The sequence below is a fragment of the Diachasma alloeum genome, unplaced genomic scaffold, assembly GCF_001412515.2.
Source record: "Diachasma alloeum isolate Michigan unplaced genomic scaffold, Dall2.0 Dall_scaffold_00288, whole genome shotgun sequence".
Classification (NCBI taxonomy): domain Eukaryota; kingdom Metazoa; phylum Arthropoda; class Insecta; order Hymenoptera; family Braconidae; genus Diachasma; species Diachasma alloeum.
Genome location: NW_021680427.1, coordinates 2409527 through 2427938, shown reverse-complemented (window position 1 = coordinate 2427938; position 18412 = coordinate 2409527). Strand labels below are relative to the sequence as shown.

At 33.4% G+C, this 18412-nt stretch overlaps 1 protein-coding gene across 1 annotated transcript; it reads right to left on the bottom strand.

The window, feature by feature from the left end:
- Positions 1 to 648: 648 nt before the first annotated feature.
- On the bottom strand, positions 649 to 16546 carry LOC107038826 (poly(A) polymerase type 3). The gene is made up of 11 exons (XM_015258125.1): positions 15881 to 16546; positions 15548 to 15791; positions 12434 to 12538; positions 12200 to 12350; positions 10041 to 10252; positions 7744 to 8041; positions 6390 to 6566; positions 6188 to 6309; positions 5282 to 5452; positions 4862 to 4960; positions 649 to 3391 (listed from the first exon to the last, which is right to left on the bottom strand). The coding sequence occupies exons 1-11, from the start codon at positions 16093 to 16095 to the stop codon at positions 3344 to 3346; spliced, it is 1842 nt and encodes a 613-aa protein (XP_015113611.1). The 5' UTR covers positions 16096 to 16546; the 3' UTR covers positions 649 to 3343.
- Positions 16547 to 18412: the final 1866 nt, after the last annotated feature.

Below are 18412 nucleotides of genomic sequence, written 5' to 3'. Positions count from 1 at the left end.
CCTTTCTTCCCATCATTACGAATGAAGCGCCGACGTCGATGTTACGCACACGCGCCCTTAGAATCTTACGTACTCGATGCATATTAATCGAGTGAAGTTCATTGTTTATTCGGAAATAGTAACTCTATTACGGATATATATTCTCTCCCAGATCTTGAAGTTCTAGTTCTACTGCATCAATTGAATGCAATAGCAATATCTCCGACTTCTCTCGGTATCTGGAGAACTATGATTGTTTGAGGATTTCTGTACACTGTTAGAAAAAACATGCAATTTCGTGGATATTTTAGGAGTGCTTTTCAAGAGAGGGACGTTGAACTCAGTTGCGAAGCGGAACGGTTCAAGTCGATTTTTTTTTTGAAAATTAGATTTTCAGGTATAATACCCCAAGACCTTCAAAATTACCGGATATTTCCCGAATGTTTTGTTGCATAGCAACGGGAGGGATTATTTTTGCAGATTAAAATCCCGAGCGCGTAGCGCGAGGGATTGTACTGCAAAGCTAATCCCAATCGTTGATATGCAGGAAAACTTGAGGGAAATATCAACGTATAATCAACGGTAAGACTGAACATAAAAAATCTCACGGCACTTTTTCAAGTGAATTAGGATTCGAAAGGGGATGCCCAAAAATAATGAACACACTTATTGAAGGTGACGGAAGAAAAATTTATTTTCCCTTTATTGATTAAAGAAACACGAAGTACAGAGGATGATACATTGCCACATGATTAATCTGAATATAACATATATAAGACATTGTGTTTCTTTATTATATTTTCATATAAAACGAGAATTGACAATAATGATTCAGGAAATATACTTTAAATCGAATTAGACGTTCATTTGAATAATATACTTATGAGTAATTCTCGTATATCGATATATTTACTCGTTATTTGTCTATTGAACAACCGACAAAATAAAAACGCGAATAAAACTCCATCAATTGCTACACCAATAACTCATTTTATATTCTATTTACTTTTATTCTCATCGAATCATCTTTTTGAGTGATGGAATATTCGTCAGCTTGTTCGCAGCAGTGATTTACCGATTACAACCGAAAATAATATCTGATAATTTTATTTTTGCTTTAATAAACCCATCTTGCTGTACACCGCAACAAAGAGAGAAACGCCCACTCGTGACGCACATGTTGGTTCCTTCTTTGTTGCATTTTTCATCCAACAGTCGTCATTCAGGTTTCAATGTCTCGCAATAATCTCTAATATGGACGAATAGTCGAGGCATAATATACATTTCGTTGATCGGATCATTATTTACATGTACCATCACTTCTGGGGTTGACTAATTACCTCATCTTGTAATTTCAGTAGTGAAATGATAAAAAATGAAAATCAAAATTCATACGCCTGTGAAAAATTGAATAGAAAAACCTAGAGTTTCTTCAATTCTGGTTAAATTTCATAAAATAATTGTATTGTTTTTTACGTTTAAATTTAAAGCATTTTTTAATGAATATATTTAAGTTTAAAAAATCAATAGATTTTGATTTTTCTATTGAAATTCTTGCCCATAATTTTTCCAAGTTTTTTTTACTGGACTCACATTTGTTTCGCATAATAAAATACGGACAAAAATTTTGGAAAGTCATACCTAAGAATTCAACAATCAACATCTGTAGATTTTTTTTTACGACAAAATATCTATTAAAAAACGCACAGCAAACAAAAACACATAGAATTTTTTTTCGATTCAATTTTTTGCTACGTGAACATCTATTCAATTACCAGATTATCTCAGAAAGGATGGAATTCAGGAGACAATATCGAGAAATTTATCATATCTCCTGAAAATAATAAAAAAGTCCCTCCTAGAATCACCAGCAATTGAAATAATTAAATAATCAGTAGTTCGTAATGATCAAATTTTCACATTTCCCCATTTCACTGCCGTTTTCTAAATTATTTTTCAACTTCACCAGTTTCTTATTAAGAGAGCGATGGGATGCCAGCCATATCTGAAGAAGCATTAAGTAAATCTCATGAACAGGAGAAAGTAGTAAACCTTTTATCGTCCGATTTTTATTGTTCCAGGGGTCAAAAAAACGTCACCCGGTTATTTCTAATTTACAAAAACAAAATGATGCCCAAAAAAATTAGCCATATACATGCGCAAAAAGCAAGTCACGTTGTTCATGATTAAACCGTTATCGTCGATATTGCAACGTCAAATGATGTAAAGTCCCTCCAAGGTTGTATTGGTACGATTAATCAACACCCATAATTCACGTCGTAGTGCTACTTAGAACTTGTGCAGTGTTGTTCACTGTTACCCTCCACGTTCACCCCTCCCTCCCCAGCAGGACCATTCGTCCTGACGATTTGAAACTGCATTACAAATTTACAAGTGATGGATTTTGAAACTATAATAACCCCATTATTTTCAGCAAACGAAGTGCATTCATTAACTAAAAATAATGTTATGAGTGGTATCTATTCATGAGTGAGTGAATGATAATTCATGTGAGCCTCGTAGAAAGAAAAAAAACTAGATAAATTTTATAAAATTGAAACCAATGTCTAAAAATAAAATAGGAAAAACCGTTCAATTAGCACTCGACAGGGTTTTGCATAAAATTTTTTTACTTTTCGATATGAAAATTGGAGGAAAAATATTGAATGATGACTCCTTGATTTTTCACTATTCTCCGTAAAGAATAAATAAACATGTAATACGATTCATCCAATCTTCGTACTCAATTAGTTTACGGGATAAAAAAATTTTATACAACAGCTATTCATAAAACCTTGATTCAGGGAACGACTACAATTGCTATTCATTCATTATTTTGTAACTCGTACCAACTGCGTCGTCATCGTGGAAACAATCTCTATACAGTGGAAATAATAATGAAATAGCGTTGAAAACGTATCGTGAGAGTGAAAAAAAAAATTGCGGATTATTCGCGTTGCTTTTTTTCCATTTTTATTCTCACATGTGAGCAACATCAATTAAAAGTGCTCGATTACGATAATCTGGAGAGAGTAATTCTCCAATCCTCACTGCCCCCCTCTCCATCATTAAATAACATTGACTTACCAATTTGTTAAATCGGTTGTGCCGAGTCCGATGAATCTACGAATCATCTAGATTGAGTCTAAAAGATGGTTTAGTTTGTTTTAAACTCGTGTACTTTTTCCTCAACACTTTATGAAAAATGTTGCACCTCTGTTGAATATTGGGAGTGAGGGAGATGGGGCCAGGTAGGCTCTCGATCAGTGGGCAGTGGATAATGGTTTGAGAGTGGCTTATACTCTAAGTAACCTGAACGTGAATCCATCGACTTGTGTATTCTTATGTGACAGTCGTAATTCCGTCAAGTGCATACCTCCTGGGGGACTGTTGAACTACCGGTTGATGTTTCCTGAAATATTTCATTGACGTATCGAAAAGTATACCGTTAAGAATTCAGTAAATAATTTGTAAGACCAGATGAGTCATTCCACACTGAGAGAAAAACGGCAAAGTTCTCAAACAAGTCTTACTTGTGCCAAACATGCAGAGAGTGCCCCGGAATGAAAAATTTTTGTCGCAAAAATAGATTTAGTAGTTGAAAAAAAATTGCATTTTCTGTACACGCAAGAAATTTCATTTCTAGCGCTGTTCCTTCGTTATTCGATAGTCCCATACGTATGTTGCTCCCAAAAAATCTTTGATTTATGCGGAACAAGGGATAGTAGTTTTTCGTTTCGGCTGTCTAATAATCACAGACAAGAAATGAACCCTTAAATGGAACAATAATAATGATGTGATAGCAATCTTGTAACTTAGGGATAAAATATTTGTTGATGAATTTTCCAGTATATGAGATATTTTCATCCTGAAACGACACCGTCTGGTGTGAATTATCTGCCTCTTGAGCCAAATATTTCGTTGCTGTCGAAAGCAGAACAATTATTCATGTTTGAGACTTTCAAATTCGAATCAAACAAATTCGTTTTTGGCAATTTTCAACTAGCGATTTTGTTGGCACAAACAAGACTTGTTTGACAATGTGTTTGTTTTTCTTTCAGTGCAGTCATTGGGGACTTCAGTTTTCAGTAAATATCTTGGAAACTAAATTTTTATCAATATATTGATCTAGAGAATAAGAAATTGAATTGCCATTGGATTTTATTTAGGGACAAAAAAATTACGGAATTTCAAATTGTACTGAAAATTCAATAGAATTTACCCATTTCTATAATTTTTCATAGAATGGTTGAATTTCTATTAGAATAATGCAGTTTTGCCGTAGAATTTATGAAGATATTTGATTTTAACAAAGTCACTAGACCGATTTTTCTACATGCATCGTTCTCTTGATTTTTTTTTTCTATAGAAATTCTTGACCATAAACTTTCCCATTTTTTTCATTTCTCGCAACAAAGTAAAAAACAAACTCAGAAATTTCACGTCCAAAATTCTTACAGAAAAACAAAATTCTTTCGGAAAAGTTGCGCAATTTTCAATAGAATACTGATACAGTCCCAAGATAATTCTTGTAGAATTGCAATAGAGATTAAATAGAATTCCTAACAGAAAATACTACGTTTTCTCATTCTTTCAGAACCAATCTCCCTCAGCATAGGCAATATTCATCAAAAGTAAAGGTCTCAAGTTGTTCTGAATCACCTCGTCGGCACTAAATAGGCGGAATAATAATAACAGATAATAATAAAGTATTATTTCATCACTCGTTGGAACTAGTGACGTCCACTGAAAGCTGTTTAGCATTTTACCTCACTCTCTTAAAACGTCTCCATTCTCTCCATTGATTAATTTTCTCCATGAAATACGTGATAACTTTTAAGTTTATGATCATAGAATATTATGAAGAATTTTTAAATCTTACGTCCTTGCTAGGTGCCAAATTCTGTTTGTATTCGTCGAGGCTGAACCTGGAGTTACTGTCTTCACCACAAGGTTCTCCTGGAAACGTGCCATTCTCTGTCTGGAGGAAAAAAGAACAATCACCATCATCATAATCATCATTCAGTAACGAAGCGGTAGACCGAGTCAAGTCGTTTTTGACTATTGGCCAGTTTTTGACGAATATCTCAGAATCTAAATGAGATACAAAAATTTTTGTCATGACCTTTTTTGTAGAGTCAATCAAGGGCTATGAAAAAGGTCATGAGGAAAATTTTGCTATCTCTATTAGATTCCGAGATATTCATCAAAAATTGACCAAAAGTCAAAATCGACTTAACTCGGTTTAACGCTTCACTACTGCATTATCATGAGTTATTTGGGGGAAGTAGTGTCTTCTTACCTGTTTGATCGGTTGTTCACTCTCCTGTGTCTTTCGTTTCTTTCCACCACCGTCGGTGCCCTGGTCTGAGAGACGTTTTGTGGTTATACTCTCTGTTTGACTCTTTGCAGCAAGCCCACCTGCTTTCTCCACAGCTGCCAGGTTTCCATTACGATGTCCACCCCCTGAAACCTGAGGAAAGGAAAAGAGTATGATTAATGAGAGAGCAAGAATTACAATTGTTATTCTTAATTATCAGAAGTGAATCTAGAATCTAAAAGGAGACATGGAACATCCCTCAGGAAATAGTTTCTGCGTACTTATGATAAAATTTAGTAGAAAAATCCAGTGTTATGTGTAAGAATCTTTATTGAATTTATATTGGACATAGAGGACTTTTATTAGAATTCTGTTGAAAATTATCCAACTTTACTGTTTGCAATTTACTTTTTTTTATCGAAAAAAGTTTACAGATTCTAATTTTTCTAGATATCTTATTCTCTTGGAATTTTTTCTTTAAAAACTCTTGAGTATGAATTTTCCAAGTTTTCTTGAATTTTCTCATGACAAACGAATTAAAATACAGCAAGAAACATTGTGTATTGAAAAATTTATGTCCAGGAATTTCAATACAAGAATTAAAATTAATTGATTTTTCTCAAAGTCAAATATTTATCTCTTGAAAATGACTGAATAAAGTTGAATAAACTTCACCAAAATTGGTGAAAAAAGCCACCATTATTTATGCCAAGCCGTGATTACTTTTAACCAAAGAAATATAATTATTGAATGCAATTTTAATAGAATTACAATAGAATTTTCAATAAAAATTCAATCGAATTTCTTAGAAAAACGCTAGATTTTTCGATTGATTTTTTTAAATAATTGTATAGGTCTCATAAGCCATATCTATAAAAAAAACCTTACCTTTCTCTCACGCTTAAGTAATTTAGGTGATACATAGAGATGTAAATCCTTCCTCTTCACGTGTTTTGCCTCAATCCACATGCCCTCCTTCAACATACTAATTTGTTCGGCTTGTCTTTCAACTATACAAACAAAATCCGGGTGAGTATTGCTTCAAACAACATCGGATACATCCCCATGCTAGTGAAAATTCTGGACTTACTTGTTTCAACGAAAGTTTTGATATCATAGGTGAGATCAATATTGAGATTTTCACTCTTGGCAAATGACAGACCAATAAACCACATCGAACAATTACGCCCTTGCTCAGGATTAACTGGAGCGTGCCCTTCGGGATTCACGTGTGCAAGATTGATGTGTGGATTTCTCTCCAATGTTCCTTTTTTCAAGATTAAATATTTGAGTGATTATTGAAATAATAAAAAAGAAAGTAATGAAATAAAGTAAATAATATAAATTAATAAAATAAATAAGAAATCAGAATTGACAGACTACTGATCAATGAATAATTAATCGGGTCGTCAATTAATTTATCATAAACTCATGCATGTGTGAATAAATTCGTGTATAAAAAAATTTAATTGAAAAACCTAACGCTATCTCTAAGGAATTATATCAAATTTCAAGTGGGACTCTGTGAGAATTCTATTGGAGTTCTTATAAAATTCGTTTGAAAAATTCTATCTGTTTTCGATACATGTTTTTCTATAAAAAAATTCTGTAGATATTGATTTTTCTATGGTAATTCATGCTGTTGGGATTTTTTACTTGAAAATTTTTGAGAAGAAATTTTCTAATTTTCTTTCCTTGGATTTTATTATGAAAACAAATGAAAAATAAAAAACTATTGACTGTTTTGGCGCATAATTTTTAATTGAATTTCTTGGAGAGCTCTAAGTTCATCAATTAAATGTCTTTTTAAGGATATCCAAGTATCTGTTACAATTTGGTACAGACCACACTATAGATGCAACTATTTTCAATCATCAAATTTGTCAATTAACTTGCGTGAGAAAAATTTGAAAAAAATTATGAATATTCAGCGTCGTTCAAATTACATTTTGCATCGAATGACAATTTTGTAAACATTAGTTATTTACAAATAAATAATTGAAATTGTTTAAACTTTCGGAAACCTCATTTTTTAGGCATTAAATCGATTCGTGGTAAAATTCTGAATATGAATAAATTTGTTACGATTCCGAACAAATGATTGTTATGGTGGAAAATTGATTGTTTATAAATTATTTATAGAAAATGCTCGTCATTTCTAAAAAATGCAATTTAAAAAAATCTATTTCATCAATCTTCCTCCAAAAATAAACTCTCTAATTTTTTTTCAGATTTTTAAAACGCTTTCCAACGGTTCAATATCGAGTTTCAAATTCAGACCAAATCATTGTCAAATCTCCGGAAACGTAGGGTTAAACGGGGCTCAAATGAAAGCTCTGATGTTCGGCTATAAAAGTAGAAAAGCATTTCACTGGAGAAAAAAATAACCAGAGTACTTGGATATCCATAAATTTCTGTCAATTTTTATCTCAAATCGTACATACCTATCAAATGTCGTATTTTCGATTCGACAAGACCACACCACTCAAGCTGATCCTCAGCTGACGAGCTACTAGCCAGCAGTACAATATAGTGTTTGTATTTACAAAAGAAGTTGGGTGGCTCGAATAATTTGTCCCACGTTGCTTTGCCCATGATGATCTCTTCAGTCAATGATAAACCGTGCTCAAAAGCCTCCTGCATTATCGTTCTCGTCGACGCTGATACGTTGAATGTGGAATTTTGTTGGGGATATGCAGGAGTTATTATCGGCATTAGATGATACCGATCCGAAACGTTCACCTATATTTTTTCAATTTCATTCATTCGTGATTTAATTGTGCGAGGAAATGTATTTTTTTTCCTGGAGAAATGGGTCTAGTAAATCTCAGACGAGAAAATCCGGTGCTACAATATTTGTATTAGATGATCATTGTCGTAATAATTATTGTTAGTTCTTTCATTTTGACATTTATCGATTAATGAATATGTAAATGATGAGTGGAATCTATGGATAGAATGAAAGTGTATAAACTTTTAGAGATGAATAAATGCGGTGACATCAATTTAAATTGATGCCAAGTAATATGTGTAATTCGGAGAGTATTAACACGATTAAATATTCAATCGATTGAGAAACTTATTTAAGGCCCGCGGGGATTATGTTTGGAACGTGATCTTGGTTGTTTTTTTTTACTTTGATAATTTGAAATGATCTCCAATTGCTATTAAGTTTTACATAGCTCTGGAGTCTCCAAAAATTACGATTGTTCAATGAAAACAACTTTGAAAAAAAGCTGAACATGTTCAAAGAGCGTTTTTGAATAATATTGGGAAATAAATCCAATAGGGAGGACATTGCAAATTCGTAATTTGATGTATCTAATGGCTGGCAGATCGTTAGTTACCGTGATAAATTATCCATTCACTATTTCGTTTCTGTCGGACTTATCTCTTAATCTTCATTAAAAACGCGATTTGAAAATGTTCAGTTTTTTTCTACTTTTTTTGAATGTACAGTCATAATTCTTAAGGACTCCTGCGTGGTGTAAAATTCAATGAAATTGTGATATATTTTATATTATGAAGATGGAAAGACAATCGAGATAACGTTCGAAGAATAATCCACCCGGGCCTTAAGTCATCATTAAAATAATCAATGTGAAAAGTAATAAAATGAAGAAATCAGAAAGTAATTGACTACTGATCAATCAATCACTGTTTCATGCATTTGGGAATTAATTCGCGTATATATTAAGTATAAAGATGAATTGCGATATTCGTATTAGATGATCATAAGTGTAATTGTTGTCAACTTTTTCACTTTCATATGCATCGATCAATGAATATTTAAATAAAAAGTGGAATAAATGCATAGAATGAAAGCATATAAATTTTTAAAGATGAATAAATGTAATTTAAGGCCCGGGTGTACTATCTTTCGAATGTTATCTGGATTTTTTTTATCTTTCGTAATCCAAAATTGTCAATTGAGTGGTACACCATGTAGAAATTCCCAAAAATTATGATAGAATGATAAGAAAAATAGAAAAAATTCTGAACCTTTTCAAAGAGCGTTTTTAATTGAGATTCAGAATGAGTTGAAAAAAGTGGAAATTACAAATATCTGATTCGCTGTGGCAAATTATCTATTAGCTTTCATTTTCTATGGTGGATAATAAAACACTAACTACTCATGGGAAGTGACAGCTTGGTATCTCAATTTTCAAAACAGTGGTATGTAGTCATCTGCCATTCTTGTGTGATAAGTGCGATTAAAAAAATCTCCAAAATATTACAACTTTTTTCAAAGAGCCTTTTCCGTAATAAATGTCTCTGTGCAGTGTGGGGAAAAGATTTACGAAATCAGTCCTCCCCCTGCATGATATTGGGTGACAGGCCGCCATTTGTCACCGTAAATCAAATACATTTTTCAATTTCTTGTTATTTAACTTATTCTGAATATAAATTAAAAATGCTCTTTGAAAAAGTTAAGAATTTTTTCTACTTTTTTTGATTATTCATTCATAATTTTTCAAAACTTCTGTATGATGCAGGACTTGATTGACAATTTCAGATGACGAAAGATGAAAAAAACATCGAGATGACGTTCGAAAGACAGTACACCCGGGCCTTAAGGAGGTGGTTAGATAATGCTTTGACAATCAGAAAAATAAAAAAATATCTGCTCGGGTATTCTTTATATCTTGTACCATCCGCAATTAAACTGCCTTCCTCCCACTTTGTCCCATTAATTCTGCATGCAGTAGTTTGATGCAACATAAAGACCGGTAGAACTCACCCTTGGATCCCAAACTGGAAAACCTAGATTAACAGTATCAGGCTGCTTAAGCAAAACCGGCTGAGGCCACTTCCACTGTGAAAATACGAGAAAAAACTTTTCAATTAATGTAGCAGCAACTGCATTTGGATACAATTGACACGTTCTCGCAACAAGCATTGCCCACGATACACCACCGAGATAACCCAAAACGTTGCTGTAAATTCCGTGCCCTGTAAATACAAAAGAAAATCTCTGTGAGAATTCCTATGGAAGAGTCGACCACGTATTAGAAAATTTAACAGAAGAACCTAACGTTTCCTATAAGAAATTCTAGTAGGACTTAAGGGGGGATCACGCCACTTTTTTCAATTAGCAGAAATATTTGATGAAAAATTTCGACGATTTTTTTTTCAATTCCTTGTTAGTTAAAAAAAGTGTAATCTTCTCTTCCTACATTGGTCTGTTCTGAAAATCATTTTCCAGATTTTTTGTAATCGTAGATTAATGGTTAAGCTTTCTGTGACGAAAATAGCCATCGAATCATTTTATTTTAATCCCATTTTTCGATTTTTTCGACTCATAGAAAACTTACTAATCCTACAATTTTCGCTATTTTTCAAAGAAAATTTTTATGGATTAGATATGAACTTCTGCAAAAACAATCGTATGGAAATATAAATTACTCAATTACTGATGTTGATTAACAACTGAATGTGATAGAAAAATGAAAATTTCATTGTTTCTTGCCTACTTCTTTCCGTAGAGAAGAAATTGAAAAAAATTTACCGAAATTTTCCATCAAATACTTGCGGTACTTGAAAAAAGCAGTGTGACATTGTCATTATTCGAAAAAATATATCAATTTTAGAACTGTCCGGAGACATTGAAAAATGAAATTTTTTATCTCTTCCCGCCCACGTTATTTTGCAATTTTTCATATCTTCTCGTTAAAATGAGATCATAAAACTTGAAAATATTTGATGTCCTTCCCATATTTGAAGAAAAAAACAAATTTGTCCATTTTCTAGCGGATTATCATTTTTTTTAATTTGCAGTCTCCAATTGGTGATTTTTGCTATTCAATGCCGTTCACTACATTCATTATTCTATCAAAACTCACGGACAGAAATCGAATTGATGGGTATTCTTTCATTATTAGAAAAGATATTTGATGGGGTTATTTGTCGGTAGGATCGTAAAAGGTGTAGTTTTACAGTTGCCAAAAATATACCTATATACCAAGAATAAGAACGGATCGAATTAACTTAATCTAATCCTGAAGACGAAAAAAACGAAAAAAATTAAATAAAATACTATAGCATGAGTTAATTTTGTCGTCAGTACAAGGGAAAAAATGGGAAAAAAAAAAAAAAAAAACAAAAAATAGATATAAAATGGTTTCTAGGTTGCCAGTGTTGATGGCTGCTGAATGGAATAATTCACGTAAAGAACCAAAAATTAATAAACAGTAGGAATAAAAAAATAGATGAATATCAGCTTATTTTGAAGTTTCAGTCGTTGGTGATGATTGATTAAAGATTCAAGTTGGTGAGAAATTCAAAATAGAATAAGAAATGTATTATTGATTGTGTGAAAAGAGTTCAAATAACAATGAAAAAAATCCACGAATTTTAACTCATAAAACGTCATAAAAAGTCCAACGTGAACGAGTGTTTTGACGTTCGAGGGCCCGATGGAAAAGATATTGCCGGTGGCAACGCTGTATCGCTGAAACCACGTACGGCGCGACGACAGACGTCAGGTGAGCTACCGCGACCAGCGAAAGGTTAATGGAATTCCAATAGAAATTCAGTGGAATGATTTTTGTTTACAAACCAAAAGTCTATATATGTTGATTTTTTGATAAGAATTCTCGGACACGAATTTTCTATTTTTTAAAATTTCATTACGAGAAACCAATGAAAATAGAGCGTATTAATGAGGCAAAATTTATGCCCAAGAAATGCCCAAAGAAGACACGGTTGCATAATCTCGAATACGATTGTCGAAAAAAAAACAAATAGAAATATTTGATAGCATTTCACCAGAACTCCATTAGACTTCTTAGAATTCCAATAAAAATTCAAATGAATTTCTTCAAGAAAGCGCCAGGTTTTCCTATTAAAATTTTTCACACGTGATGAGTTTTTGTAAATCAAAGTGGAGACAAATCTTACGCTTCGCCCATAACTTGATAGCTCTCAGTGCAAGTCTGAAGTTCTCTATGTTAGGAACAAGTCTTAGTATTTCATCTGTGACTCGACATCCATTGAGACTCCTCACACACTTCTGATCCAAATTCTTCAACAACATATCGTCCCGCAAATCCTGGAGAATAAAAACATGGTTGAAAAATTCTGCATTCCACATTTTCGTATTTGGTTTTCTCATGCATTATTTGAGTTACTTACCATCGAATCAGGAATTTCTTTTAGTGCCAATTTGGCAAATAACATGTCAATTTCAATGCCATCGAAATTCATCTTTATGACTGGCACAAAAGCTTCCTCCACTGCCTGCAATGAATCAATTAGCGACATCAATCAATGAAGATACATCAGGAATACTACTTAGAATGCGTATACACATAATTGCTATTGTACCACGACATTTCATGTATCTACGTCACTTGAAGAATAAATAGTAGAATTAAAAATGTATTCCTCATTGTTCACCTCCAACAATGAACGGTGAAATTTTTCAACTCCTCACTCTTCATATCATCGCTTTATACTCTACCATCTCATCATGCGCTCAATCTTGTAAAAACTATCTTCAATTTCTCGATGCTCAGCCAGCAAAATGAACACACAAACAGACTCTTTCTTTATGTATTTTATGGATTATTAGGTACATAAAATGTAAATACTCGGCTGAAGGCCCCCGGGCGATACCCAGTTGCAAGTCTCTTGGAACTTGCAACAAATTCCGTTAACAATAAATAAATATATTCCTCATAGGCATAAAAAAATTGAGAAATTTGAGAAAAATTACTTAGGATGAAAAGTCGATTATTCATGAATTAAGGGCCTTCGCCCCCCCCCACACACATTCTTGGGTATGTTTAAGTGTTCATATTATACAGAAAAAAAATAGATGGAATGTTTGACCTTCTTTGAAAAATTGAGATTTTTATAATTTACTGAAGGACTACGCCCCCTGCTCGATCCGCTCACTAACCCCCAGTCTGACCCCCACGACTCCTATTTTGACCATTCAACAATTTCTTAATTTAATTATTCTTTGTTTTGTTATTTTCACTTCAAATATTTTTTTTCTGCTAATTAAAACGTTGTCGAAGGTATGGAAGCCATCATATCCCCATCATGTAATTCTTCAATTTTAGATTCTACCACAAAACTCAAATTTCTCTTAATCGTCTAGCAATTGACCTGTTCACTCCATAGAATAAAAATCCCAGATTTCTCCATGTACGGTAAACAGGTCAATTTCCGGACGATTTCAACTCGTATTGAATATCCCATAAATAAAATGAAAATTGTACTGATTATTTCACCTTTTAATAATATTACTCATGTATAATCATGTGATCAATTATTTTTCCTATAATATCGACATTTAATAAATAAAAAAAATGGCCCAGTTGTCCATAAATTAGGGGTTCCGGCTCCATTCAACTATTTCTTAATTCAATTATTCTTTGTTTTGTTATTTTCACTTCAAATAATTTTTTTTTGCTAATTAAAACAATGTTGAAGGTATGGAAGCCATCATATCCCCATTTAGGTGATTCTTTTATTTTAGATCCTACCACGAAACTCGAATTCCCATTAAGCGTCCGGCAATTGGCCTGTTCACCCCATAAAATAAAAATCCCAGATTTCTCCATGTACGGTAAACAGGTCAATTTCCGGACGATTTCAACTCGTATTGAATATCCCATAAATAAAATTAAAATTGTACTGATTATTTCACCTTTCAATAATATTACTCATGTATAATCATTTGATCAATTATTTTTTCTATAATATCGACATTTAATAAATAAAAAAAATGGCCCAGTTGTCCATAAATTAGGGGTTCCGGCTCCATTCAACTATTTCTTAATTCAATTATTCTTTGTTTTGTTATTTTCACATCAAATAATTTTTTTTTGCTAATTAAAACAATGTTGAAGGTATGGAAGCCATCATATCCCCATTTAGGTGATTCTTTTATTTTAGATCCTACCACGAAACTCGAATTCCCATTAAGCGTCCGGCAATTGGCCTGTTCACCCCATAAAATAAAAATCCCAGATTTCTCCATGTACGGTAAACAGGTCAATTTCCGGACGATTTCAACTCGTATTGAATATCCCATAAATAAAATGAAAATTGTACTGATTATTTCACCTTTCAATAATATTACTCATGTATAATCATTTGATCAATTATTTTTTCTATAATATCGACATTTAATANAAATTAGGGGTTCCGGCTGCATTCAACTATTTCTTAATTCAATTATTCTTTGTTTTGTTATTTTCACTTCAAATAATTTTTTTTTGCTAATTAAAACAATGTTGAAGGTATGGAAGCCATCATATCCCCATTTAGGTGATTCTTTTATTTTAGATCCTACCACGAAACTCGAATTCCCATTAAGCGTCCGGCAATTGGCCTGTTCACCCCATAAAATAAAAATCCCAGATTTCTCCATGTACGGTAAACAGGTCAATTTCCGGACGATTTCAACTCGTATTGACTATCCCATAAATAAAATGAAAATTGTACTGATTATTTCACCTTTTGATAATATTACTCATGTATAATCATGTGATCAATAATTTCTTCTATAATATCGACATTTAATAAATAAAAAAAATGGCCCAGTTGTCCAGAAATTAGGGGTTCCGGCTGCATTCAACTATTTCTTAATTCAATTATTCTTTGTTTTGTTATTTTCACTTCAAATAATTTTTTTTTGCTAATTAAAACAATGTTGAAGGTATGGAAGCCATCATATCCCCATTTAGGTGATTCTTTTATTTTAGATCCTACCACGAAACTCGAATTCCCATTAAGCGTCCGGCAATTGGCCTGTTCACCCCATACAATAAAAATCCCAGATTTCTTCATGTACGGTAAACAGGTCAATTTCCGGACGATTTCAACTCGTATTGAATATCCCATAAATAAAATGAAAATTGTATTACTCATGTATAATCATGTGATCAATCATTTTTTCTATAATATCGACATTTGATAAATAAAAAAAAAGGCCCAATTGTTCAGAAATTAGGGGTTTCGACTGTATTCAACTGTTTCTTAATTTAATTATTCTTTGTTTTGTTAATTTCACGTCAAATAATTTTTTTCTGCTAATTAAAACGTTGTCGAAGGTATGGAAGCCATCATATCCCCATCATGTAATTCTTCAATTTTAGATTCTACCACGAAACTCAAATTTCCCTTAACCATCCAGCAATTGTCCTGTTCACCCTATTCCAAAGACAATCACGTCCTTGGAACCCACAACCCAACCAACAGCCATTGACCCATAAAATTAAAAAATTGACTTACCCTCAAGTCGCTGACCTCTGGCTGCTTCTTAAGTAATTCAAAAAAAGACGAGAAATAATCTGTTCTGTATATATGCCTGGGCACAACGCACAGTGCATCGATATCAGCCCCTTTGTGATGTACTCCTAACCTGTAGGACCCAAATGTGTAAATTTTTCCACCAACATTTTCAGCAACATTTGGTGGCATATTTCTAGCGATAGACGTGTCCTTGATCCACTGTTTCACCAGGGCATTCAATTTACTGTAAAACAAAGTCCCAGGTTATTCCAAGAGCCCCAATATTTCGCTTGTTTGTTTCCCATGTTCCCAAATTTCCATCTCAACAATTACCTAAGTATTTCCATTCTGTGATTCAACTCCTCCTCTGATTCGAACACATTGTACGGTTTCAATGCCTCCCTGAGCTCATTTGTTCTCGTCAAATCACTGGGTTTTGGTTCAGCAACACTAATTGCCGATGTCATACCCAGTGTTCGTAAATTTTGAGCTGACGCTGATGAATTTGTTGTTGTTGTATTGTTATTACCACTCTGTGATGACCACATTTTGGTATAACTTGAATTATTCACCTACACTACGAATAAAACAATCTGAATTTTTTTCTGAATGGTCAATGACCATTCGAGGGGCACGATTAAACCTCGGAATTGATGATAAACACAGCACGATTAAAAACAAATTGCTCTGTCAAACACTCAGTGACATGGTTGCGGGTTAGGGTTGCTCGCTCGAGGCGCGTCGTCAGAGTCATCGGACTCAACTGGCGACGGAACTGAGAACCCTGTCGGTATGAATTTTCTAGGAAGCAGGGCACAGAACCCGAACAGAACGGAACAAGACACTGGGGGAGGAAAACTATTCACTGTGTCGACAATTATCACTTCGCTGGGTTTCACTGTTGTTTTGTTTATGGAGTGCCGATTTTTTACGTTGGGATCGGTCTCTGGGGCTTAAAAAATTGACGCAACACATTCCCACGCAACACCCGTTGGAAGGTTAGGGGAACGTCAGCGCCACTGACTTTTGCGGGCCCGGAGTGAACTCAAATGTTCTCGAATGTAGCGCGAAAATATTCTCGTCGTTTTGGATTTTTCGAAGTTTTTTCGGGTTTAGTTGCATGGGCGGGAAGATTTTTTCGGATGAAATGGTCGATAGAAACTTTTTTCTAGGAAAAAATTAATTGAATTTGATTTTTTTATACGACTCGTTTTATTTATTAGATATTTTCTGTGGAAATCCCTCAATATAATTTTTCCAAGGTTTTTTCACTCTATTTGTCTATTTCCAGTAAACAATAAAATTTTAGTAATTGGGGCCGAGGGATTTCGATGGAAAATTGGTCAGTAGGATAAGTTGTATGAGAAATTAAAATTTTTCTGTTGAAAGAAATGTACAGAAAAATTATGGATTTTTTAAATGGACTTCCTTGAAAGTTTAGCGCAAATGTCGCTTGGGTACAGACGAAAATAATAAGGAAAAATGTTAATTGCACGGACGAGAAGATTTTGAGATAAAATGGTCGATAGAAACTATTTTTAGGAAAAAAATTAATTGAATTTGATGTTTTTACACGACTTGTTTTATTTATTAGATATTTTCTGTGGAAATCCTTCAATATAATTTTTCCAAGGTTTTTTCATTCTATTGTTTTTCCATTTTCAGTAAACAATAAAATTTGGGTAATTGGAGCCGTGGGATTTCGATGGAAAATTTATCAGTAGGATAAGTTGTATGAGAAATTAAACGTTTTGTGTTGAAAGAAATGCAGAGAAAAGTTATGAATTTTTTTAATGGACTTCCTTGAAATTTGACTGCAACTGTCACTTGAGTACAGAAAAAAAATATTCGGGCAATACGAGCTGTTTTTGTCTCAGACAGATAAAGAGTAGGTACCAACAATCATATTTACCTCATTCATAATTCTCAGAATGTAGTTATATCCTTCATTAAATATCCCAGCAGCAATGTAGGCGGAGATTTCAATAATTTTCGGCCCAGAATGTAGGTGCTTTGGAGATAATCGCCAAACTGTCGCGTTAAAGCTTTCATTAGCATTCTATCGCTTTGAATGCAGTCAATGCTCTGCCAAAACTAATGGAACAAAAGAATTATATAAAGGTATTGTAGAAGAAAGGTTGCTCCTCCCCAAGCGCTCCAGGTACCTTACAGGCCGGCGCCCGCGTCTATGTGCTATAACTCTGTAAATACTTGATATTTTGATTTTTCCTCTTTCCAGTATAATCTCAAGAGAAAAAAATCGATTTTTTGCCATTGGTAAAGGGTTTTCCCCCCTTAATACGAACTAATTTTTTTTTAATTTTTAACGGAATTTATTGCAAGAAAATTACAAACAAAAAAAAATTTCTTACAATAGGCCATCGCCCAAGGGCCTTCAGCCAAGTGTTTTTATAAGTACATAATATACCGTAATAATTTGTTGGTGTAAATAGAGTATAATGAGGTGAAGATGATACATTGATTGGTTCGGGTGAATGAATGAAGATATATATAGAGTACTTGTTTATTTATTCCGACACTTCTTCTCCCCAGGTGTTATCATCAGATTGATCTCTACGGATGGATTGTAGATTTTCGAGGAGGGTGAGGGTCGGATATTTAAACCGAGAACTAGTGTTGGAGTTGCGCTTGTGACAAAGGTCGAAAATATGGTCCAGTTTATTTCTTGCAAAATTGGATGTTAATTGTTTTAATCTATCGTGGACGGGTTCGATTTTGATGCGTTCGTAAAGGAGGGATAGGAACTCTTTTATAGAAAAAAAAATTAATAAAATTTGATTCTTCTATACCACTCGTTTTACTTAGATATTGTCTATGGAAATCCCTAAATACAATTTTTGAAGG

What these genes read in the sequence shown, in the direction of transcription:
- LOC107038826 (XM_015258125.1), bottom strand. Translation starts at nt 16,095, where the DNA reads ATGTGGTCATCACAGAGTGGTAATAACAATACAACAACAACAAATTCA. An exon ending in AAGAAATTCCTGATTCGATG is followed by an intron (nt 12,351 to 12,433) that starts GTAAGTAACTCA and finishes TTTATTCTCCAG; the next exon opens with GATTTGCGGGACGATATGTT. An exon ending in GAAAATACGACATTTGATAG is followed by an intron (nt 6,567 to 7,743) that starts GTATGTACGATT and finishes TCTTGAAAAAAG; the next exon opens with GAACATTGGAGAGAAATCCA.